This window comes from Vulpes lagopus, chromosome 11 (assembly GCF_018345385.1).
Source record: "Vulpes lagopus strain Blue_001 chromosome 11, ASM1834538v1, whole genome shotgun sequence".
In the NCBI taxonomy this organism is placed as follows: domain Eukaryota; kingdom Metazoa; phylum Chordata; class Mammalia; order Carnivora; family Canidae; genus Vulpes; species Vulpes lagopus.
The window spans coordinates 17,696,305-17,723,529 of NC_054834.1; the positions used below are offsets into that span (position 1 = coordinate 17,696,305).

General features: G+C 34.5%; 1 protein-coding gene and 1 non-coding gene across 2 annotated transcripts in view; one reads left to right on the top strand and one right to left on the bottom strand.

Moving 5' to 3' along the window:
- Window positions 1-27,225, top strand: part of RSBN1L (round spermatid basic protein 1 like) — a 60,389-nt gene that overhangs the window by 17,755 nt on the left and 15,409 nt on the right. Inside the window, exons 2-3 of the mRNA XM_041722316.1 lie at window positions 13,001-13,117; window positions 20,977-21,617. Of these exons, the coding sequence (XP_041578250.1) occupies window positions 13,001-13,117; window positions 20,977-21,617 (758 nt within the window). The remainder of the gene's footprint in view (window positions 1-13,000; window positions 13,118-20,976; window positions 21,618-27,225) is intronic.
- On the bottom strand, window positions 3,923-4,030 carry LOC121472456. Its single transcript, XR_005982922.1, has one exon. It is a non-coding gene; the product is annotated as a U6 spliceosomal RNA (small nuclear RNA).

A 27,225-nucleotide genomic window follows, 5' to 3' on the forward strand; every position in this document is an offset into this window, starting at 1 on the left:
ATTACCTCATTTCTCTGGTTTGTCGTCTACTTTTTTCCATATGATTCAACAAACATTTATTTACTTACTGCCTGCTATGTGCTTGACACTGTGTACGGAAATGCAGAGAGGAAAGCTGTTTATATTTCTTGACTTCAAGAATTTATAATTTAATTGGAAAGATTACTAGCTGGGATATAACAGACACTTTGTATTGTTACTCATCTTGTTTCTTTTTCTTGTTACTTTTTTCTTAACTTCTTTGCTGACCCTTCAGATGATTATCAGTAATTTGCTTTTATTTACATTAACCCTTTTCTTCTTTTGCCCTGTGGAAACTTCATTCGTTTTGAGCATCAGTTATGTGCAAAACACTATTCTAGATTCTATAGAAGACAAAGATGTGTTAGATTATAAAAACTGCAGAAAAGTTTATAATCTAGCATGGCAGGTAGAAGAGGTTTCAAAGAAGCAGCATTCAAATCATAAAAAAGGAGGAAGAGGCAGTGGTGATTTCTAGTCGTAGGGATCAAGGAGTCCTTAATGAGAAGCTGAATTTCAGCTGAATCTTGCAGGATGTGTGGAATTTTGATTGGCAGGAATTGGGATGGGCAAAGGCATTCTAACTAAATGGAGTACAACAAGTAGTAATGAATCAAACAATCCAGAATCTTGTGTTACATATACATGTGGTTGAGTAGTAGAAGAAATTATTAAAGTTTGTCTTGACTCTACAGATTCTTGAATGGCATACTGCGAGGATTTTCCTTTTTGACATAGGGTGGGTTTGTTCATTTGTTTAAAGTAGAAGAGAGTGACATGATGAGATGTATTTTCAAGGAGTATTTTTTGGTCACTCTGCTGAATGGATTGGTGGAGAGGAGAGAAACTAAGTATGAAGATGACTTCTTTCAGAAGATAATTAATCAGTTATGGTGATGGCTGTGGAAAGGGAAAGGAAGATGGACATATTTCAATGGAAGAATAGGCTGAACTGACCAAGTGATTGAATGTTAGGAAAAATCTGAAGAGGGAAGTATAAAGGTTTCTGAGAATTTTGAATTTAGATGTTGGGGGATGTGCCATTAACATAAACAGGGAATGAAAAGGAGAGCTTGGGCCTTTATATGAGAAAGATGATGATTTTGGTGTTAAATGTTTCTCTCCTTTTTAAGATTTTTTTTAATTTTTATTTTTTTTTTAATTTTTTTAAGATTTTGTTTGTGTATTCATGAGAGACACATAGAGGCAGAGACATAGGCAGAGAGAGAGAAGCAGGCTCCCTGTGGGCAGCCCAATGCAGGGCTTGATTCCATGACACTGGGATCACAACTTGAGCCGAAGACTGACTGAGCCACCCAGGCATCCCTTTAATTTTTATTTTTAAGGTAATCTCTATGTCCAATGTGGAGCTTGAACTCACAACCCCAAGATCAAAAGTTGCAGGCTCTGCTGACTGACTGCACCAACCAGGTGCCCCAGGGTGTTAAATATTTCTTGTGGAGACGAAGTGGTGAAGTTTGGCCAAGAGGTTGGGTGGAGGGGCACCTGGGTGGCTCAGTCAGTTAGACATCTGGCCTTCCTGCTCGAGTCATGATCCTGGGGTCATTGAATCGAGCCCCATGTTTGGCTCCCTGCTCGGTGAGAAGCCTGCTTCTCCCTCTCCCACTCCCGCCCACTTGTGCTTGCTCTCTCTGTCAAATAAATAAAGTCTTTTTTTAAAAGTTTGGGTTGAGATATTAGCTTGGGGACTCATTTGCCTAACAGTTATAGTTTAAATCCTAGGAGCGCATTCTTAGACAAGTATAGAGTAAGAAGAAAGAAGTATGCCTAAGATAAGATGCTAAGGAGATTGTACAGGTTTTGATGATAGATAGGATCATGAATTATGGAGTAGTCAGGATGTGCAATTCCACTGAGATGTAGGAAGAAGTTTTGAGGAAGAGGCTAGTTAATGTCTTTTGCAGTGAGAACCAATTAAAAAAAGGCTGAGCTGAGAAGGCATCACTCCTCTTTTTACTATATCTTTTTTCTTTCCATTTTTATGATGTTACTTTCCCTCTACCTCCCCCTTCAATTCTGTATTATTTCTCGTTTTCTCCTGTCTCCTGCTTGTTTTCAGATCTATTTATAGGTATACTTACTCCTATCTGGAGAGGGTGATCAGGAATATCAGTGTTGTTGCTCAGACTGATTTCATAGACTGCATTATTACGTGTGAATTCTGCTGCATACCCACAGCAGGCAAAACTGTGATAGCAGGAAGCCTATTTGAGGATTGTGCCACAAGAATGTATTGTGGCGAGATGCTTGGGCGGCTCAGTAGGTTAAGTGTCTGCTTTTGGCTCAGGTCCTGATCCCAGAACCAAGCCCACATCAGGCTCCCTGCTCCCTCTGCCCCTCTCCCTGTTCCTGCTCTATCTCAAATAAATAAATCTCAAATAAATAAATCTGTATCTCAAATCTATATCTCAAATAAATAGATCTTTAGAAGAGAAAAGAATGTATTGTGGCTGAAAGCTTTAGTAGGAAATTCTACCGATACTTCTTAAGAATAGGTAGTGTGGATTTTTATGACACTTCTTCATTTTTTTATTTTTTACCTTTTTATTTTTTAGTGTAAACTCTATGCCCAGCGTGAGGCTTGAACTCATGACCCTGAGATCTAGAGTTGCTCTACTGACTGAGGCAGCCAGGCCCCCCGTGACACTAACAACAACCACAAAAATCTAATGAACCTATATGAAGATCCTTCTTTTTACAAAAATATTTCATTTAATGAGTCATGGTATATATAGTATGGGATTTCTGTCTTTTCCTTAAAATCTATTATGTTGAATAAGTAGTGCATGTATATATATACATATTCAGAATACACATATAATTATATCATATTTTCTCCTTTTGTTCTTTTTGTTAACTATAGCATGACATTGAGCTACTGTATATATATAAAGTGCAGTAGAAGTGCACTTAAATTGTAATGAAGGGAAGACTTTTTTAAAAAGGAAGATTATTTTCTCCTTTTTTAAAAATATTATTTATTCATGAGAGACACAGAGAGAGAGGCAGAGACACAGGCAGAGAGAGAGGCAGAGACACAGGCAGACAGAGAAGCAGGCTCCATGCAGGGAGCCTGACACAGGACTCGATCTCAGGACTCCAGGACCATGCCCTGGGCCAAAGGCAGGGGCTAAACTGCTGAGCCACCCTGGAATCCCCAGGAGTATTATTTTCATTATGTGTGTGTATTAGGTTATATATTTATTCACGGTTTTATTTTGAAGTGTTTTTTTCTTATCTCTTCTGATAAATCTTAAGTGACTCTAAATCTTTAAAAAAAAAAAAAACCTGAATATAATTATCAGTTCTAATTGCAGGAAAGAGATATAGTCTAACAACTTAATTACATAAGTAATATGAATCCCTTTATGTTGTAGAAATTATAATTAATAATATAAATAATTTAGAAGTACATGAAATAAAAACCAACAGTTCCTCTTATTCCTTCTACAGAAGTAAACCCTGTTAGGTGTTTTGTGTTCTTTTTTCCAGACTTTTTCCTATGCATTTACATGTATACATAAGTACATGTACACACAGAAAAGAATACATAGCCTATTTTTATAAACCTAAATATACTATATGCGTTTTTCTATAACTTGCTCATTTTACTTAAGAGTGTGTTTTGGAACTCTGTCCATTACATTGAGTGAATGTATACACACTTGCACACAAACCATGTGTGTCTGTGTCATGTATATATGTATAGTTGACACAATGCCATATTAGTCTCATGCACACAAACTCTTTGGGTATTTATTATTTATTTATTTGACTATGGTTGACACACAGTGGCACATTGGCCTCAAGTGTACCAAATAGTGATTTGACAGTTTATACATATGCTATGCTCACCACAAGTGCAGCCACCATCTGTCCCATAAATATGAAAGGGCTTCATGAATTTGCATGTCTTCCTTGCTCAGGGGCCATACTAATCTTTTCTGTGTGGTTCCAGTTTTAGTATATGTGCTGCTGAATTAAGCACTGTATTTCTTTCTTTTAATTAACTCAGTTTTACCTTTATAAATTTTTATAAATATAAATTTTTGTAAGCTCTTAATTTTAGAATAGTTTTAGATTTAAGAAAAGTTACAGAGTGCCCATGTATTCTGTCCTCACTTTCTCTTATTGAAATTTTACATTTGTGTGGTATGTTTGTCACAATTAATGAATCAATATTGGTACATTATCATTAACTGAAGTCCATACTTTATTCAGATTCCCTTAGTTTTTACCCAATGTCATTTTTCTGTTCAAGGATCCCACCCAAGATACTGTAGTATCTTTACATTTACTCATTGTGTAGGCTCTTCTTGGCTATGCCAGTTTCACAGACTTCTTGCTTTTGATTACCTTGATGGTTTGAGGAGTAATGATCAGGCATTTTGTAAGATGTCCTTCAATTGAGGTTTGTCTGATTTTTTTCATAATTAGAATTGGGGCTATTGGTTTTTGAGAGGAAGGCCATGACTTTGTAAATTTTAAAAATAAAATTTAATTTAAAAATTTAATTTAAATTTTTTAATTTTAAAAAATCAAGGAAAAAAAAAAAATCAAGGGGCACCGGGGTGGCTCTGATAGTTTTAAATGTCCAGCTCTTGGTTTCAGTTCAAGTCATTGATCTCATGGGTCCTGGGATCAAGACCCCCTGGGGCTCCATGCTCTGCAAGGGGTGTGCTTGAATATTCTCTTCCTCTGCCCTTCCCCCCACTTGTGTGTGTGCATGTGTGTGTGTGTGTGTGTGTGTGTATGTGTGTGTTTGCACGTGCTCTCCCTCTCTCAAATAAATAAATCTTTTTTTAAAAAATGAAGTAGTACTGAAAGGTTTTTAATGAGATTATGTCCCTAACTGTCTGCATTCCTGCCCTGGCCCCAGCTATTAACTCCTTTAGTTTCATCTTTTAATTCCAAATTTCTGAATAAAGTGCTCATACTGCCTTTTAGTTTCTTATTGGTCAGTTGTAGACATATATTGCATTCTTGTTGAGACTAATAGGATTTAGCACTTTTTATAACCTAGCTTTTTTTCTATCCAGTAATATAATAAAACTTAAAGTGTAATAATCAGTGCTAATTACGACTTTGCAAATACTGTTCGGTACAGAGATCCTTTTCTGTACAACATTCTGGATTTTCTTTTCTTTTTTATTTATTTATGAGCGACATAGAGGCAGAGACACAGGCAGAGGGAGAGGCAGGCTCCACGCAGGGAGCCCGATGTGGGACTAGATCCTGCGTCTCCAGGATCACACCCTGGGCCAAAGGCGGTGCTAAACCGCTGAGCCACTGGGACTGCCCTGGATTTTCATAATAGTTAAAAATTGCCTCTCTACACACAGATGGTCCTGCCTTGCAGTGACTTAAAATTTTTTGACTTGATGATAGTGTGAAAGCAGTGCAATTCAGGAGAAATCGTACTTTTGAATTTTGAACTGTACTTTTTGAATTAGCAACATGTGGTAGCATATTGGTATCACATATCTGGTGATGCTGTGTGGAACATCGAGCCATAATCCCAGTCAATCATGGGATCACAAGGATCAACAACCTATACACTTAAAAACCATTCTGTCCTCATACAGCCATTCTGTTTTTCACTTTTAGTACAATATTCAATAAATTACTTGAGGTGCTCAACACTTCTTGATTATAAGGTAGGCTTTGTGTTGGATGATTTTGTCCAACTGCAGGCAAATTTAAGTGTTCTGAGCACATTTGTAAGTTAGGTGTATTAAGTGCATTTTTGACTTAATGATAGTTTTCAATTTACAATGAATGGGTTTATTGAGACAAAATCCCCTTGTAAGTCAAGAAAGATCTGTTTATGTCTATTGCGTCTTCGTTTTCTGTCCTATTCTTTGTGTTGTGTGATAAGAGATAATCTGGCAATTCTTTTTTATTCCTGGAGGTAGTTTCTGCAGTGGTTTGTTTACTCCTTAATTTACTTGAGCATATCATAACAGGGGATGTGTGTATAGTAAAAATTTTTGAATTTTTGCTTGTCTGATCATGTCTTCCCTCATACTTGATTGATAGTTTGGCAGATTAAAGAATTCCAAATTAAAAATTATTTTCAAAAAAAAAATAAAAAATAAAAAAAAATTATTTTCATTCAGCATTCTGAAGAGATTCATATTGTTTTCTAGCATCTGCTGTCATGTTGAAGAATTCCATGTTATGACCTGATCTTTTATATGTGATCTGATTTTGTTTTGTTTCGTTTTAATTCCTTAGGAGCTTTTAGGATCTTTTCTTTATCTCCAGTGTACTGAAATTTCATGATAGTGTGCCTGTGTGTGTGTGTGGTAAGGGGGGCTACCACTGTGAATTCCATTCTTTGTGCTCATCCCTTGAGGGAATCTTAATTTTGGTGACTTATCTTTTCTGAAAAAAATTGTTATACTTATTTATTTTGGCATTTTTCTGTCCTATAAAATTCTGTTTTCTTTTTCTGAAAGTTTAATTAATTTGATATTGAATCTCTGAATCCCTTAGGAATCTGATCCTTTAGGTCATTATATTTTCTGCTATTTTCCACTTCTTTGTCTTGTTACTCTCTTTTTTGGAAGATTATCTCAACTTTATCTTCCAACTTTTTGAGCTTTTCAGTATTGCTATTGTATTTTTAAATTCTGAAAGGTTTTTTTTTTTTTTTTTTAATTTCCTGATTCAATTTATTTTAAGCATTTCATGGAAGGACAGTTAGCTTGTTTTTAGCTACACTCTTTGCCTTGCCTGGAGTACCTGAGTTTCAAGCCTGTTCATTTTCTCCTGACAACGAAAACTGGATGTTTGCCTAAAGGACTGAGATTGAATGATTACTTGACTGTTTGGGACAAGGGTGGCGAGACTGGGAAGTCCAGTTATTTTTTATATTATATTTATTTTTATTGTGTCATGTTTATTTTTATGTAATTTTTAAATGTATTTATGTCTGTTAGTTTTTATATAAAGTCCAACTATTTTTTTAAATGATTTCCTTTAAGATTCCTGTGTGGGTGTATATGCAGATGTATATACCTAAATATGTATGTATGTGTTTGCATATATTTACAGGTGTACATATGTATATGACAGATGTGGTAACATTTTATAAATTTACATTTATATATGGTAACTTGCCATTTTCCTCTAACATTTCATGATAATTATCCCTGCCTCATGATATTAACTGTTATTCAAACATGATTTTTAATGTCTTCATATTTTCCCATTAATGAATATACCCAAATTTAATCAGTTCCCAATTATTAAACATTTAAGTTATTTACAGTTTTTCATAATTCTAAATAATATAAGATGAGGACTCCTGTATATGTATATTTGTGCTGGCTTGTTCTTTCCTTTTTTATTAAATCCTAGCAGTGGGATAGTGAGATCAAAGGAATGATCAGGTTTTTCTTTTTTTAAAGGGAGCAGGGACAGAGAGAAAAGGAGAGAAGGAATCTCATTGCTGAACATGGAGCCTGAGGCAGGGCTTGATCTCAAGACCCTGAGACCATGACCTGAGCCGAAACCAAGAGTCAGATACTCACCCATTTGAGCCACCCAGCCACCCCTGGACTATTATTTTCTTCTTGTTTTTCCTTTTCCTTTTGCTTTTTTTTTTCTTTTCTTCTTCTTCTTCTTCTTCTTCTTCTTCTTCTTCTTCTTCTTCTTCTTCTTCTTCTTCTTCTTTTAGGTATTATGTTGTAAGAATTCTTCCTATTAAAAGAGACCTACATAAAAAAGAAATTACTCCATGGCTTTTTAAGGAAAATTGTTTTTATTGAGACTTACACAGAAAAATTGTGGATCCCTAATATTTTTGAAGGAGTAGCTTCATTAAATCTTAGGATTTTTTTGTCAAAAACAACCAGGCCGGTTAGAAAAGGGAAATAAATTTGAGGAACTACTCTTGGAAGGCTGTAGGAACTAAGAATTTCCTTCCTTGCTGTGGTATGACTAGGAAAAGAAGGAAGAATGAATACAGACCAACATAGAGCACCTAAAAAGAAAGTCACGATGTACTGTAAAAAATAACACAATAATTTCTTACTGTATCATAGGACCTGTTTCATGAATTAGACATTATTGAAGAAGTAGAGCCTTCTCTACCCTTAAGGAACACAGGCTATACACTGGTGGGAGCAGGGATCATTATAAGAAGAAAGATAAGTTTATAACAGAAAAAATACAGTGTGAAATTTGCTCTAACAAGGCTAGAGAACCTGCTTATTATATTATACAGTAGGGTATTAATGGACCTGGTCTGATTTCTTAGCACAGAACAGATGAGAATGAGCCTGTTGGTGACCACCAGAAGTTAGAGTTGTCACCTCTCATACTTGGAATGATAAATGATAGTTGAGACAATAAAAATTAAATGATACTGAAATACTGTTTTTTAGTTTTGAACAGGTACATTTTTTTTTTGCTTTTGAGTTCATCAATATGAGTATAATAATGAGTTTAAATTTTTGTCATGAAAAGACAATCCTATTTCTTAGATTTTTGCAAGCAAGGAAATATGTAATATACTTTTGAAAATTTTTAGAATGATTAAAAAGTGGCAGTTTTCTGTTACTTAAAACTACGAATTAATTCTTAAGATTCCAGATAAATGGATTGTTGTTGTATTATAAATCTCTTAAAGGGGTGCCTGGGTGGCCTAATCCATTAATGTCTGTCTCTTGATTTCTGCTCAGGTCATGAGATCTAGCCCTGTGTCAGGCTCCGCACTGGATGTGGAGCCTGCTTAAGATTTTCCCTCTCCTCTCTCTCTGCTTAGCCTCCACTCTGGGTCTCTCTCTCTCTCTCTCTCTCTCTCTCTCTCTCTCTTTCTCTAAAAAAATTTTAAAAATTTCTTGAGAGGATTCTCTAAGAATGCTTTTTATGACTTTCTCCTTACTGACGTGACTCATCTAATATTTGTGTTTGTGTGTTTTCTTCTCTGTATTATTATAATGACTACATTATACAGGTAGAGACTAGTAAATTTTATTACAACAAAATGAAAACAATGATTTTGTTATTTAAGAACTGGTTTTCCATAGTGGACCAACAGTAAGAATCAAATGATATTGTTGATTTTAAGACTCTTAGTGTACAGCACTATTAGTCATTTTTTGCTCTTGCACATAAGTACTTAATAGAAATATATTGGGTGCATGAAATCTGAAAGGTACTGCTAAGTTAGTAAATTGAGTATATGTTTGAAAATCCCATTTCTATTTTATTTGAAATTATTTTAATCAATTTTTTTCTTTTACATATAGTAATTGTCTTTAGCACATGTGTATTTTTCCATATGTGTAATTTATAGTTTATTTTGGTTTTATAATGACTTAGTCATTTATTCCTTCTCCTTTCCTTCATTCTTTTTTTTTTTTTTTTTTTTTTTAAGATTTTATTTATTAGAGAGCACACACAAGCAGAGAGAGGGGCCGAGGGAGGAGCAGACGGGAGTCTCAGATTAGACCATGAATGATAAAACCGTACAAATTCTTGGTCATGAAGAGAAATGAATAAAAATTAAAAAGGACATTTTTTTTTTTTTTTTAGAATGACAGTTTTTTAAAGAAGAGTGTATATTATAGGAAACATGATGCCAGGGAGCCGTTTCCCTTCTGAAAAGATATAGAAGTGGCTTTTATGATTGTGAATACACTATAATGTAACAGCAGACTTGAGATTCTATAGACAGTGGTATTCTATATTGTTACAGCCAAAAAATGCTTATTATTGCTAAATATAATGGATAGACATAGATAATATTCTGCATTCATAGGCTTATATCTTTACAGTATGCTTTTGTCTATTTCCTATTTAATCTTTATGTAAACTCCATTTATAGCTGAAATGGGAGATCTGAGAGTTTGTTATCAAAGTTGCAGAACTTGCACCTAGGTCTTCTCAACTTTTAGGCTTTCCACTTTAATGTTTACCTATAACATGTAAACATGTGTTACAACATCTTTATATTATCTGTAATCTGATTATGAAACATTTATTTATTTTTTAAAAGATTTTATTTGTTTACTCATGAGAGACACAGAGAGAGAGTGAGGCAGAGACCCAGGCAGAGGGAGAAGCAGGCTCCCATGCAGAGAGCCCAATGTGGGACTCGATCCCAGGTCCCCAGGATCATGCCCTGGGCCAAAGGCAGGCGCTAAACCGCTGAACCACAGGGATCCCAATTATGAAACATTTAATGGAGACATTTAAAGTTAGATTTTGAAAAAGGATATGCCCTGATAAGCAAAAAATTCTAGGAAGGGCGAAAGGTTGAAAGATTGAGATGTGTGTAGGTTGGGACAGCAAACAGATTTTGTTGTCCCACAAAAATGCTTTTCTGCTGTGAATATATAGGATGGTTTGTGTTTGCTTCCTTTCCTTAGAAGGTTTTGGGTTTGGGGTGGGAGGTAACTATAATTATGTGTTCAGTCACTCTTCTTGTTTTGGCTATGCTATTGTTTTTGTTTCTAGATATTTTTCATATAATGACTTTATATCTTCAGTTTATCTTTACTTAATATTATACCTGAAGGCATATTCTAGGACCCTTTTTCCTACTTTATGAAACTAATATGGTCCTGTCGTAGAGACTTTGAAACTTCTTGCTATCTAATAATAATGGCTTTTAGAGGTGCCTGACTGACTCGGTTGGTAGAGCATGTGATTCTTGATTTTGGGGTGATGAGTTTGAGTCCCACATTAAGTGTACAATTTAAACAAAATAATGGTTTTGGGGGGGTGCCTCGGTGGCTCAGTTGGTTGAGCATCTGCCTTTGGCTCATGTCATGATCCCAGGGTTTGAGGATTGAGCCCCTCGTTGGCCTCCTTGCTCCATGGGGAGCTTGCTTCTCCCTCTTCTTCTCCCTATCCCTGCCGCTTCCCCTGCTTATGCACTCTGTCAAATAAATAAAATATTTTAAAAAATGGCTTTTAATAATTTGCACTATTATCTTTTAGTATTATTTCTGAATGTGTGTATATATTAATAATTAATATTATAATATTATAATTTTTATTTATTTAAAGATTTTATTTATTCATGAGAGGCAGAGACACAGGCAGAGAGAGAAGCAAGCTCCTCACAGGGAGCCTGACTTATATATGTGTGTAAGCTCCATCTATTTGGAGTAATATTTTATGGCTGGATGACAGCCTGTGACAGGATTTCAAAGACTTTTGAACATCAGGAAGAGTAGCAAACTAGTCTGAAGCAGGAGAACAGCTTAATCTATTTCTAGAATTTAAGTTTTCTATGAACAGATGAAGACCTTACTTACTCACTTCTGTATCCCTAACCCTTTTCCTATACTCAGCAGTGGATATTTGTTAACTTGGTGAGTTTGTTCTACCATCAACTATCTTCTCTTCTGCTGAGTATTACGACTTTTAATAAAAGCACTTTGTCAGTTTGATAGGTAAAGTATCTTATTCGAATTTGTATTTTTTATTATATGAATGAGTGTTTTAAAATGTTTATTAAGTACGTGGATTTAGTTTTTGAGAGTTAATCTGTTTAAGTAGTCTAGACCTGAGTTACTCAGTGTAGTAGCCACTAGCCTCATGTAGCCGTTAAACACTTTGAATTGAGTTGTGCTTTAGGTGTAAAATATACTGGATTTTGAAGTCTTATAGTGAAAAACAATGTAAAATGTCTCAATAATTTGTTAGTGTTGGTTTCATTTTGAAATGACAATTTTTAGATCTATTGGTTAAATAAAATGCATTATTAAAATTAATTTCATCTGTTGGTTTTTGTTTCTAATGTTAACTACTAGAAAATTCAAATTTATGTATCTGGTAAACTTGATATTTCTACTGGGCAGTACTAATCTAGACGGTAACCTAATCATGAGGTGATTAGGACCTGAATTAGGGTAGTATTTATAGAAAGGAAAGTAAGGAAGGATTTTAAGAAATTCTGCAATATGTGCATGTACTGTATAATCTCTGTTACATTACAAGATATTTTACAGTTTCAATGTGCTTCAATCATGACTTTGTAATCGATAATAAGCTTTTTTTTTTTTTTTTTTAAGATTTTATTTACTCATTCATGAGAGACACACAGAGAGAGGCAGAGACATAGGCAGAGGGAGAAGGGGACCTGATCTCAGGACCCTGGGATCACAACCTGAGCTGAAGGCAGATGTTAAGTCACTGAGCCACCTAGGTGCTCCTCAATAGTAAGCTTTTTGAGAGCAAAGACTACATTACTATTTTGAAATTCTTTTCTACATCATCTGTTTTGCTGGGTACATAGTAGCTTGATTGAATAAGAATAGGACATCAAATAATCTTAAACTCAAATTTGAATTTTTTAAATTTTTTTATTTTTTTTAAATTTGAATTTTTAGAATGCAGATCAATGATTCCTAGAGTTCTTATATCTTTTGTTTTAATATCCCATTATCACTACCTAGTCAGATCAGTCATATCTTTTTTAAAAGGTACAATGGTAAGGGAACTAACATCCAATCCTATCTGTACCAGGCTCTGGGTAGTCATTTTATATATATATTTTTGTAACCTGTGAGAAAGATAACCACCATTTTATAAGTTAGGAAACTGTGATTGAGTAATTTTTATATTGTTATGGTATTAATCCAGATACGATCAACTAGCTAGCACTTTGTCCATTGTAGTTTACCATCTTGATTAAACTTCGTTATTTTAAGTGACTTGAGGTTAGTCTAATATTGTGGTTGACCTGAATTAAAGAAGAACAATCTTGAGAGTGAATTGTATAATGATAAATTTTATTAGTTTATGATGTATATATTATGTGTTCCATGTTAATATATGACAGGAAATTTGGAAATCTGTTTCTCCAGACCTGAGAGGAAGAATAAAAGGCATGTTTGCTTTTCATTCTGATTTTTCATGGTATATTCTAGATTCTGTTTAGTTCTTGGGGGAAAATTACAAGAGTTTTAAATATTTCCTTTGTTTTGTCTTTCAGATAAAATCAAAGACAAAATTAAAGAGAGAGATAAAGAAAAAGAGAGAGAGAAGAAGAAGCATAAAGTAATGAATGAGATCAAGAAAGAAAACGGAGAAGTAAAGATTTTGCTGAAAAGTAAGTTTATAATTCAGTGATTTTGTTTATTTATTTGACAGAGCAAGCACCAGCAGGGGGAGCAGGAAAGGGAGAAGCAGGCTCCCCATTGCGCACTGAGCTTGATGCGGGCGGGGCTCCATCCCAAAACTCTGGGATCATGACCTGAGTCCAAGGCAGACGTTCAATCGACTGAGCCACACAGGCGTCCCTATATTCAGTGATTGCTCAGTGTACTTTAGCTTAGTGATTCAAATAAAGGTTTGTTGCTGAATTTTGCTGACAATAAACTTTAATAGTGAGAATATGGAAAGTTTTGTAATAGTGAAGGGTTCTAATCTGTATGGTAACATCTTTAGTATATTTCATTTGTGTGTAATGAAAAAGTAGAAAAGGTTAGGCTTCATTAAACTATTAGGTTCCTTGAAGTAGGTTATCTAATTCTATGTTTGCATTACTAGCTTTTACCCATACTTAGATCATCTAAAAAGGCTAAAACAATTTTAGTAAGATAGGGATGGTAGAAGAAGTGAGCTTAAAAATATTTGACAATAATCACCATATCATAGTCTGGTATCTTAGAGGGAACATTTTACTCTGAACTGAATTAGAAGGTATACTGTTTTACTTTGTGTGTGTGTTGCAGGGTAAAGAATGCCCTCTTTTTGTTTCCTGTTTTTTCTCTATTGTTACATTTGTTTTCAGTTGCTATTTATACTTAGGGGGTGGTTGTTGGGTAATAATACAAATCCTATCAATAATCTGAACTTTTTAAAGGAATGTGTGTGGTAGAAATTGAAGTAAGGACAGTCTTAAATTTACTCTGATAGCAAGATAAGAAGAATCAGTGGCAGTCTGGTTGCTAGACAGCTAACAAATTCATTAGCTGCCCCTATTTAGTTGAGAATTTGCAGGTCAGAACATACTGACTTTGATTAATTTGATGTTAGACTTATGTGTTAATATACCATTATATCCACATTAAGAAGAAAAGGCTATCATACTGTATGTGTAATGAAATAACTGGATAAACTTTATATTATTTAAGACAAAGAGAATATTAGATTCTATATTTTCATTTTTGTCATGTTTCCTGATGTTTTTTTTTTGTCACACTTTATTTAAGCTCTATTTTCTACTTGTCAGAATTTTATATTTTGTAAAGTTCTTTTGACCTTGGAAGAAATAGGTCTGAGCTTAAGTCGATGGCTACTTAGTAAATGCTCGTGGTCCTTTTATTCTGTTTCTTTTGACAATGTGTTTTATTTGTGTTGTTTAATTAGAGTGTAAGCCTTTGAGGCAGGAATCAAATCTAGCCACACTAGTGCTGTACAGAAGCTAATGATTCATGCTTGAAGTGTTTACTTAACTTTACCCTGTTGGTTTAGTCAAATAGTCATTTTTTACTGGTTTAGTTAGATAGTCATTTTCTTATCCAGTGGAATGTACAGTGATGAAAATTCCTGTTGCTCAATTGAATGTTGGATTCCTTACATACCCTTAATGTGAAATATGTGAATCTAGAGATTACATATGCAAACAAAATTTAAAATAATTTTAGAAAATGGGAGATGCTTCAGTAATGTGTGATAGTAACCTTGACTTTGAAGTAGATGAAAAATCTAGGAGATATTTTGAAGTGAGCTAAACTGAAAACCTAGTGAGGTTAAAGGGAAAAAATAATTTTGGAAATGAATTAGTGACCTCTGAGATAACCATGGGAAAATGTATTTACTGTAAAACAGAGGTAACTGATAACTTAATTACTGCCTTAGAGGGTTGTGAAGATTAAATGAGGTAAAGTATGGTAGAGGTGCTAACTATGGTGTTTGGCCCACATATAATTCAATAAGTGGATATGAATCTTTTTTGTAAACGTGTATGAAAGATTAAATCTTGTGATTGCAAAACAGCAACAAAATTATCTCCTCCCTGGGTAAGATATAGATAATTAAATGAATAAAACATGATTCCTTTGGGAAATAATGCCTGTCCTATCATAAGCACCAAGTAAGTGTTAGCTATTGTCATTATCCAATAAAAACAGTTTGCTCTGCTAGTCTATAATCAGGGAAAGGCCCTCTTTGTTATTGGTGTCGTGTAGCAACAACAGAATCAATTTGGTGGAGGCTGTGTACTGTTACTTACTACTGTGTGCCCTTTTTTGCTTCATGGCTTTCAGCCTTTATTTTGTCCTTATAATTTTTTCCTTGTGATAATGCTAATGTTGCAAGCAGTGGCACACTCGGGCATTGATTGATGACAGCACTTGCACATCTAAAATAGATTCTGTTAACTCCACACCAGCCTCATTTCCTTCAGGTTTTCATCAAAAACTGCATCAGATTGAAAATGACTAGAAATGTGTACATAATTATATACATGCTAGAAAGTTTTTATTAATGCAGAAATCCATAAAATAGGATAATGTGCTTTATGAGAAATAGTTTAAAGGAACAAATATATTTGACACATAAGCTTTTTTTTTTTTTTTTAAGATTTTTGTTTATTTATTCACGAGAGACAGAGAGAGAGAGAGGCAGAGGGAGAAGCAGGCTCCCTGCGGGGAACTCGATGTGGAAATCGATCCCGGGACTCCAGGATCACGCTCTGAGCTGAAGGCAGGCACTAAACCACTGAGCCACCCAGGGATCCCCCGACACATAAGCTTATTTAGCTCATCCTTTTATATTAATGTCTGCCAACTACTTATACTGAGCATAATTATATGTTCCAGCCATTTCTATGTTGTGAAAAGTTGTAACAACAGAGATATTAATGATGATAGTGTTTTTGAGAGTAAGTTTTATTATAGTATATCAGAGAAGCTTTCTGGTGAGCAGGGGGGAATGGGGATTAAAAAAAGCCAATATCCAAGATTATTGGTAGTTTACCAAAGGTCACAGGTAGGTAATTCATGTCAGGAAGAGTGAAAATAATGCTGTGCATAAAACCAAAGTCATTCTCTATAAAGACCAGAGGTTGAAAATAGCTAAGCTAATTACTACTTTTTTTTCTATGTATGATAAGGAAGTTATATATAAATATTAATTCCCATATTAGATGTGAAATTAGAACCAATTTTTCTGGGCAGCCTTTCTTTTTTCTTTTTCTCTTTTTTTTTAAAGATTATTTATTTATTCATGAGAAACAGAGAGAGAGAGAGAGAGAGAGAGAGAGAGAGAGAGGCACAGACACAGGCAGAGGGAGAAGCAAGCTCTATGCAGGGAGCCCGATGTGGGACTTGATCCCAGGTCTCCAGGATCAGGCCCTGGGCTGAAGGCGGCGCTGAACTGCTGAGCCACCCACGCTGTCCTGTTTTTTTTCTATTTTTTTAATTTATTTTTTATTTTTTCTATTTTTAACACTAAAAGTATACTAAGGTTAGTGGTGGAAATTAATGCCAGTAAATTTGTGATTTTTTTAAAAGTTTTTTTATATGATTAGCTATTAACACATATTTTTTTTTTTTTTAAGATTTTATTTATTTAAAGAGAGACACATACAGAGAGGGAGAGGCAGAGACGTAGGCAGAGGGAGAAGCAGGCTCCATGCAGGGAGCCTGACTTGGGACTCTATCCCGAGTCTCCAGGATCAGGCCCTGGGCTGAAGGCGGCACTAAACCACTGAGCCACCCGGGCTGCCCCACATAATTTGTTTTTATATCTGTTTCTATGTGTTTTGTTTTGTTTTGTTTTGTTCTGTTTTGTTTTTTTGAGTGAGAGTCTCATTTTCTCTGGCTGCTTTTGTGTACCTTCCTCTGTATCTCAGTCTCTCTTTGCATTTTCATATCTGTGGTTCTGTGTGTATGTGTGTTTGTATGGGGTCCACTGTGTGTGTGTATCTGTCTTTGGGGAGGATCTCCTATCAACCTTACACGTTCATACTTTTTGAGGGTCCATATTATGACAGCTCTTCTTTCTGTTATGGTTATTTATCAGGATCCTTTAAAAAATATATAGGTCTGATTTGAAGAATTATAGGATTTAGAGAAATGTGTGCTTTAAATACTTCTTAGTGTAAGGGAAGAACATTGATATTCAAAATGGTCTAATTTCCTTAAAGTATTTAAAAATTTTCTCTCTATATGTCTGCTGCATTTCATGTCATTCTAAGATAGCAAATGAATGACAGATTATATAAAACTTTAAAAATCTATCTAGTGAATGCTAGTGCCTTGGTTTGGTTTAAATGTAAAGAATGCATTTTACTTGTGTCCATCAGAGGTCCCCGAGACTACCCGCAGGTTTGGTGATTTGCTAAAGGACTTACAGGACTCAGCATATAGATGTACTCATGGCTATGATTTACTGTAGCGGAGGATACAAAGTGAACTCAGTTGAGAGAGGAGGCAAATGGGAGGAAGTCTCTAGACACAAGCTTCTAAGAATACTCTTCAAGTGGAGTCACACAGGATACACTTAATTTTTTGAGCAGTGAACTGACAACTCATGTGAAATGTTGTCTACCAGGAAGCTCATTAGAGACTTGGTGCCCAGGGTTTCTATTGAATGTTGGTTACATAGGCACCTTCTGCCTAGCATCTACCAAAATTCCAGGCTCCCAGAAGGAAAACAGGTATTCAGCATAAACAATATCGTTGACACAAAAAGTTTAGGTACAGTGAGCCACTCCTATCAGCAAATTGTGGGAACATTCCCAAAGAACAAGCTTCTCAGATGCCAGCCAAGGGTCAACCTTGCAAGCAGGCCTTTCTAAGATTAGCAGTCTCAGGCATGTTATGTTAACTCTCTTCTGCATACTGTGCTCTCTTTAGTATTTAATTACAGAGTAGTTTGTCTTGGGAATTTAATTCTTTGATGTTCATTATGAGACTCTCTTCACTGATTTTTTTACTATTTTACATTTTTCAGTTTCTGTTTAATACTATTACTATTCTTATCCATTCTCGTGACTAGAAAATAAATAGGCCGTTGTGCCTATTTCATTTCAAAGTAACATGTATTCTAATGACTGGATATTTTCTGTTTTACTTTTTAAACATATGCTAGGCATAAATGTGATATAATATTAAACTTATATTTTCATTCAAATGAAATTGTTTTGGCAATCCATATAACGTGTAATTTTACTGTGTTTTCAATTTAGTTATACTTAGGCCTTTTAAACTTTATGTTTTGTTTTCCTTGATATATTTGGCTTTTGCTTACATATAAAACCTCTGGGGGCACCGGGGTCGCTAGTCATTTAAGTGTCTGCCTTCAGCTCAGGTCATGATCTCAGGGTCCTGGGATTAAGCCCCATATCAGGCTTCCTCTCAATAAGGAGTCCTCTTCCCCTCTCCCTCTTGCTCCCCTGACTCATGCGTGCTCACTGTCTCTTGCTCTTTCTCGAATAAATAAAATCTTAAAAAAAAAAAATCCACTTCTTTTTTCATTTTGATTACCATTTTTTATTATTAATTTTGTTCTTAAGATATTTATCTGAATCGAATATTTCAATACTTCATCCAAGGTTCCAAGTATGAATTTGTTAATATATTTACTTACTTACTTGTGGTCTCTGTAGAGAATTTTATGGCTTTACAAATCTCAGTAAAGTTGAAAGGCTTTTATTTTTGCTTTTTGTGATTGTACCAATTTAGTCTTCATTGCATATTTATGAATTTTTAGAAGTAATGGTTTATTGTTAACATTAAACTCCCTTTTTTAGAATTGCTATCAGCTTGAGAGAATTTTCTTTTTAAAAAAGATTTATTTATTTGAGAGTGAGCAGGAGGAGCAGGGGGAGAGAGAGAGAGAGAGAATCCCAAGCAGACTCCACGCTTGAATGTGAGCCCACCAAGGGTCTCCATCCCACAACCCTGAGACTACAACCTGAGCTGAAATCAAGTCTCACACTCATCCAACTGAGCCATCCAGGTGCCCCACCTTGAGAGAATTTTTATATTTGTTGTTTCCAAGATTAGGAGTTGATGGTATTTATATTCTGGGAAACTGTGACTGTAAAGGGGACAAGGAAAAATTCCACAGATCTCAGTTGGTGAGAGAAATCTTTTCGTTCATGGATTCATTAAATATTCATCTATAGCAAAGTATTAAATAACTTGAAGGATACAGTGACGGGGAAAAAGGATCACTTCACTTTGAATTCATATAAAAGTTACTTGTTTCACTCATATAATATATGGAAGGACACATGATCTACAAGTATCCTATGAGTGAAAAAAATAACTTTGTATGAATTTAGAATGAAGTGATTCCAGTTCCAATTAGAGAAATGAGAGAAAGCAAAATGAAGGAATTGATATGAGTTGTCTTTAAAGAATGGGTAATAAAGAGGTCAGGAGTAAGTACTGGGCTGGATAAGGGTATTTTAGGGAGAGAGGAAATGCCTTTGCAAGTGATAGAAAGATAGTAGGGCTAGCTGTTTTATAAGAAATTGTAAATAGTGCAGATTGACCAGAGAATGAAATACTCGAGAGCATTGTCTTGGGATTCCATACTGAAGTGATTATATTTTATTTGGGAGGCATTGAGAACCCTTGAAAGAAGTGTACTCAAGGGATGAATATGATCAAACAATATATAAAACTTACAGAAAGATTAATACTGCTCTAGCATTTAGGATGACAATCAAGAGACCATTAGACCAAGAATTAATAAAGAAGTGAAAAATCAAGGACGAACAGGATAATTGTTGAATCTTGGAGAGATTGGGAAGAATGATTTGAAAGAGTTTCACTGAATTTGATATTTGAATGTTCTGGAAAAGTAAATTTGAGTAGACTAGAAGCAGAGCTAGAATGATAAAGGGTGAGAATGATAATGTAATAGACAGAAGGCACTTGGCATAGATGGTTCTTTATGAGGAGTTTGGTCAAAAGAAGAGGAGAGGAAACTATATTTTTTGTAACAGTTTTTGGAGTTGGTGGGAAGGGCTTATTTTTGAAAGGTATTCAGAGAATCTCACTCACTAGAGACAAGAATAAAAGACATTTGTGAATATGAAAACATTTAGGTAAGGAAGTAGATTGAGAAAATTAAATTCATAACAGGCAATCTGTAAAAGGTGAAGTAACAGGTGGAAACAGTGAATGCCTTTTTAACTCTTACTGGCTTTCTCATATTAGGAAGCATGTTTTCTTGTGAAGGTGTTTACTTTCTCCTTTTTTTCTTATTGTACAGAAATATATTGTGATAATGTTACATGTTTATAGGTACACTTAGTCTATAGCTATATAGACTCTGAATTACTCTTTTATTTTTTGGAGTTCTAAATTTCTGGGCCCAGAGTCTACTTCAGTTACATAAGCTCATTAATATATAAGCTTATAATGCCCCAAGTCTTTTATATTTATCTCTTTATTAGTACATGGGTATACTTTATTTATGCTTAGAATGTGAGAAATTATTCTATCATCTTCCTTATGGCACCTTATTGGATCTTCATCAGGAACTTTGCAAACTCTAGTGGACCTCTAAAATAGCCCATTTTAGATGAGAGAGTAGTTTTATTAAGGAGGAAATATGGTAAAAAGCTAAGGAAATGCTGTGTTTGTTACTGTTATACTATGCAAGTCGTTTTCTCCCATTATGATTTACAAGTATTGATAACTACATGCAATTTTGAAGAACTTAGATGAGTCAGATGATGATATATATCAGTGGGAAACATCTGGAGGTCGTTATTCATACTGACCTCTGTTCAGCATCCCATTTCTGATTTTCTCCCTTTAAATTTGAAGAATATATTTTCTGTAATGTCCATTCATTACTTCAGCAAACACTGAGAATCTGCTACATGTCAGAATGGTACCATGGGAGACTATAGGTATAAGTTTGTTCTAGACAGTTCCTTAAGCATGATTTTTTTAAGTAACTACAATACAGAGTTAAAAAAATTTTTTCCCCTCACAGGTGGGAAGGAGAAACCAAAAACAAATGCAGAAGACTTACAAATAAAAAAGGTAAAGAAGAAAAAGAAAAAGAAACACAAAGAGAATGAAAAACGGAAGCGTCCAAAAATGTATAGCAAATCAATTCAAACCATCTGCTCAGGATTGCTATCTGATGTTGAAGATCAAGAAGCCAAAGGCATCCTAAGCGATAATGTAAAGGATTACAGTGGAAAGAATTTGGATAACAAGAACTATGATTCCAAAATTCCAGAGAATAATGAGTTTCCATTTGTCTCATTAAAGGAGCCACGGGTTCAGAATAACCTCAAAAGGTTGGACACTTTGGAGTTCAAACAGCTCATTCATATTGAGCACCAGCCTAATGGAGGCGCATCCGTTATCCACGCCTACAGTAATGAACTCTCCCACCTGTCTCCTGTGGAGATGGAGAGGTTTGCAGAAGAGTTTGTGGGTCTAGTGTTCAGTGAAAATGAAAACTCTGCAGCTTTCTATGTAATGGGTATTGTTCATGGGGCAGCTACTTATTTACCTGACTTTTTAGACTACTTTTCATTTAATTTTCCCAATTCACCAGTGAAAATGGAGATATTAGGAAAGAAGGATATAGAAACGACGACTATGTCCAATTTTCATGCTCAGGTAAGAGGTTTTTAGTTTTGTAGGTTTTTTTTTTTTTAACTTTTAGTTAAGTGTTTTTGTTTAAATAGTTAAATGTTTTAGACAAGTTTCTGTTCATTTTAATGTAGGTTTGAAATAAAAAGGTAAGAATATAATAACTCTTGGGAATATTAAATTACTTTCTTGATGTAAACATAAGAGTATAAATTTTAGAGTCTACTTAATCTCTTTTTTCTTAAAGATAATTATTGAAATAGGATTCTGTTTTCCTTTTTTGCAAGTATTTATCTTGGAAATGAAAGGAGTGAAATGAATTTAGCCATGTATTTTCCATGTAAGCAGTTCCCTTACTTGAAAATCACCTAAAGTTGTCTTCTTGCTTTATGCCGTAAAATTGTTTGCTGCTCGATGCATCGCATAGTAGGTGCTGAGTAAATGTCGGCTGTTAAATATATTGTCGTACAAAGGAATCAGTTAATTGTACGACTATGTGAGAAAAGTAGCACTGCATTTACTGAGCTAACTTCCTTTCCTATCCTTTTCTATAGAATAGAATGTCCATCATCTTAGACAGTGGAGGCAAAATCTGGTCCACTGACTCTTGAAAGTGAATGTGCGCTCCTCTGAAAGAAAGGCCATTGCCATTGGTCACCCACTCTCAGATCAGGGACTGCTTAGGCCAGGAGATTAGCTGATTTTCATATTTATGGGTGCTGAAGTCTCCAGTTTTCTAAGTAATAATTGACATTATTCTAATTTGGAAGGAGGGAAAAAGGTAAAGTGTGAAAGGGATCTTAGTGATCATCTGTCACAACCTTTCTCAATTTACAAATAAGCAAACAAACATAGATAGGCGTAACTTTCTATTTTAAGTTTGGCAGCAGTACCAGGAGTAGAACACAATCTCCTTAATCTTTATCCAGAACTGTTTTACTTCTTCTGAGTATATTTCTTTTTTTTGATACATGCTTAAGTTATAGTTTCCAACTATTTAAGGTCTGGACATCCAGTCACATCCACACATACTTTTATTTCTGATTTCTTGATTCTTCCTAGGTAAAGCTCTGTCTGTCTCTTTCTCTCTCTCTCTTTTTTTTTTTAAAAGCTCTGTCTCTTAATCTAATTTGTGGTATCCCTCCAGAGAATGATTTTTTTTAAACCATTTATAGAGTTTTTTATTTGGGAAAATGCTTTATGAGTTACAGGGACTAACAACATGTACTTGGAGCTAAACCAGTCTATAACTTGAGGTTTTTCTTGTCCCTTGTCCTAAATTTGGAACCTCTCTTCCAGATTTAATTTGTAGTAATACTTTATAGTCATTGTAGTGAGTTGTGACTGGGTTAATGTGGGTAGCTGGAGGAACTCTGATATGGGGTGGATGGAAAGAGAAAGGGGCTAGTCCTGGTCTTGACATGTACCAAATGTGACACTAGACAGCTGCTTTAGCTCTATGTCTCAGTTTTCTCACCTACAAAATAAAGATAATTCAGTTAGTTCTGTTGGTTAGAAATATTTCATAGAACATTAACAGGTTATACAAAGAGAGTTATACTGACTTGGTAAAATATTATGACTTTCCACTTTGTTGAATAGATGATGGCTGGCTTCTGAATGAGGATTTTTGAGTGTGTTCATTTAAGGTAGGGAGTTCAGCAAGTACTAAAGATAAAAAATTACCACAAATACTTTTTATATAGATAAGGAGTTGACTAAATTATGGTATATGCACACAGTGGGATAGTGTTAAGCCATAAAAAGGAATGAAATACAGATACATGATGTGGATGAACCTTCAGAACGTTATGTTGAGTGAAAGAAGCCAGTCGCAAAAGGTCACATATTGTATGATTTCACTTATATCAAATACCTAGAATAGGCAGATTGGTGGCTGCCAGGACCTGGGGGAAAGGGACTTGAGGTAAGCATGGGGCGGTAGTGGGGGGTGCATCTATCTATTCAAGACAGTGATTTCATTTCCTTTGGTTAAAGACCTAGAAGTGAAATTAAATTGCTGGATTGTATAATAGTTTTATTTCTCATTTTCAATTAAAAAATTTTTTAAAGATAAACTTTTTAAAGCTTTTGTTAAACTGATTTTTTAAATATACTTTATTGCAGTATACATACACAGAATGCACATATTATAAGTGTATGGCTTAATGACACTTTACTAAATGAACACACCTATGATTTTTAAAAGTAGAATATTACTAGTAGTTCCTACTACTGTGCACTCCCCCATATATACACAAAGACCCAGGTATCCACTTCCTGACTTCAGATACCACAGATAAATTTTGCCTGTTTTTGAACTTTTATATAATAGGATCAAATAGTATGTGAATTGTTGTATGTGGCTTCCTTCCTTTAGCATTATGTTTGTGAGATTGATCTATCTTATATGTAACAGTGGCTTATTTTCTTATTGTGGTATGGTATTCTATTGTATGAATAAACCACAGTTTATTTGTTTTGTTTACCAAGGATGTTTGTTTCTAGTTTGTGGCTGTTAAAATAGGGGTACTGTGAATATTATTGTACGTATGTTTTGGTGAACATATGTATTTCTTACTGTTTGGTATGTATTTAAGATTGGAATTTCAGGATCAAAAAGTGTGCAAATGTTCACCTTTATTTCCAAAGTTGTACCAATTTACCTTCCTACCACCAGTGTTTGACATCTGTGGCTACACTTAGCAGTGTCTGTCCTTTCATTTTAGCCATTCTGGTGGCTGTGTAGTAGTATTTCATTGTGGCTTTAATTTGCATTTTCCTGATGACTAAAGAAATCAAACTTCTTTTTATATAATTATTGTCCAATTGGTTATCTTCTTTCTAAAACTAGTGTACTCTTTTTTATATTTTTCCTATTGGCTTTTCTTTTTAATTGATTTGTTGGAGCTCTTAATATATTGTGAACAAAAATTTTGTCAGCTCTGTGTATTGCAAATATGTCCTCTCATTGAGTGGCTTGCTTTTGACTCTTTTTTTTTTTTTTTTTTTTAAGATTTTATTTATTTATTCATGAGAGACACAGAGAGAGGCAGAGACATTGGCAGAGGGAGAAGTAGCCTCCCCATGGGGAGCCTAAATGCGGGACTGGATCCCAGAATTCTGGGATCATGCCCTGAGCTAAAAGCAGATGCTCAACCACTGGAGCCACCCAGGCGTCCTTTCTTTTCACTCTTAAGAGTGTCTTTTGGTGACTGGAAGTTCTTAAATTTAATGGGATCTCATTTATAAGTTTTTTTCCTTCATGTATGATTTGTGCTTTTGTGTGCTGTTAAAGAAATCTTGCCTACCCCAGGTCATTAATGTATTCTCTGAAGTTTTCTTCTGAAACTTTTGTTTTACCTTAATGTATTCTCTGAAGCTTTCTTCTGAAACTTTTGTTTTACCTTAATGTATTCTCTGAACTTTTCTTCTGAAACTTTTGTTTTACCTTTTGCATTTAAACCTACGGTTCTCCTGGAATTGATTTTTGTGTATGGTATGAAGTAAGCATCAAGGTACATATTTTTCCATATGGTTCTTCGTGGACATGATCATTTATTGAAAAAAGGCACTCATTCCACATTATATTACAATGCCATCTTAGCCATAAATCAGCTGGATCATATATATGGTGTGGGTTTCTGGGCTCTAATTTCATTATTCTGTTTGTCTTAATTGCCTTAACTTTATAATGAAACTTAGTATCAGAGTAAATATCGATTTTGCTGTTCTTCAAGATTTTCTTGGCTATTTATTTTCATATAAACTTTATGGTTTGTCAGTCACAGAAAAATCTGCTTAGGATATTGATTGGGATTACATTGAAGTTATAGTTAAGTTTGGGTAGAATTGATGTCTTCTAGTCCATAATCATGATATCTCATACCTTCATTTGTCTTATTTTCTCTCAATAATATTTTTCTTCATCCTATAGATCTTACGTCTTCTGAGGTTTGTTCCTAGGTATTTGAGGATTTCATTTTATTGATCACTGTTATTAAAAATCTGGAAGTTTTGAGTACCTTTTAGAAGATGACATTGACACTCACCTTGAGAAATTGAAAATGTATCTTGTGCCTTAGTTCTCTTCCAGTATCCTTCTTCCCCTTATCTATAGCATTATCATGCATCATGCATGCTTGTTAGTAGAATCACATAGTGAAGCTGTGTATTTTGGTGATGTTAAATGAATTAGCCTGTGAATTTGTCTTCACTGAAGAATTGGTTGAAATAACAGTAATCGAACTAATTGTGTGTTAGTATTCTAGAGGAAGAAGGAAAGGAGGTATCAATATTAGAATGTAGTTTCACTTAATATCAACCATAGTGAAAACCAGTTGTGAGAAAGAAAGCCAAATTCATGTTCTAGCTTGATGATTTGATCAGGACTTCTTGTAAACAAAGTTGAAGAGGTGAGTAGGTTCAGTAGAATCTGCTCTATTTGAGAGATAATGCTTTTTACAGAGCAGAGGAAAGCAGACCTGTAGGGAAGTTTTGAATTTTAAAATTTTGTAATCTAGTAACTACTCTTTAATTCCCCCTTTCTACCTCTTATATTCTGAAAAACCTTTATTCCAAGTCAGAACCAGTCTGAAAAGCAGTATTCAAGAGATCTAGAAACATGATTGAATGAGTTAATAGAGAAGGGTACAAATCTAACCTTTGTTGTTTTTATTTAATCTTAGTTTGGAATATACATTTAGCATTAAAGAAATTCATGATAATGAGTATTTGTGTAATGAATTATTGGCACTATTTTTAGTGGGTAAAATAGTATAATATGTTAAGATACATATTCTGTATTTTCTTGTATTCTAATATTGTACTCTGTGCAAATATTGAGGCTTGAAATGTAAATAAAACTTCATTAACTTCAGTTTTAAAACAGATCTTTATATGCCCAGGTATGTATCAGAACCAAAGAATTAATACCACCAGCAGGGCCACTGTATATGATGGACCTAAGTTGTTACTGCAGCTATTGATAGTGCAACTTGGTGGCTCTGTCAGTGCCTTGTGGAACCCAACTAAGTCCATCTTCATGATACTAGTTCCCCTGCCTCCCTTCCTTACTAATTAAAATCCAAGCAGCTAGAATTTAACCAAAATTCATTTGCCTTCAATTCAGTGGAAACTAAAATATGACAAATGATGTAGACATTTCTGTGACCTTTATAGTGATAGCGTTTATCTTTGTGATATTACTCTGTAGTTTTCACAAAAACTTTTTTGTACCTGTTTAGCCTTTATCCTTAAAACATGTTAATTTGAGTTTTTTTTTTGTGGATTTATGTGTTTATATGTATACACACAGTACACATAAACATGGCAGTGACAGATAATCAAGACATCCTAGTCTTTGAACGGTTTTGGAATTTTTTTTAGTTGTATAATAATGTTTCTCATCTTCATCTGTATCCTTGCAGGTTGCCTGAAAAATTTAAAGACCATGTGAAATACAGATATTGTTTTAATAGATCATGTCATGTCTCTAATATTGTGGCTGTGAGGTTAGTGATATAATGTCAAACTGTATGATAAAAGTCTTTGAGAAGAAACATATCCATGGATTTTTGTTGTAAGTTCATAACCTATCTGTATCAGTTCTTTTGCTGTGGAAAACAAAACCCTA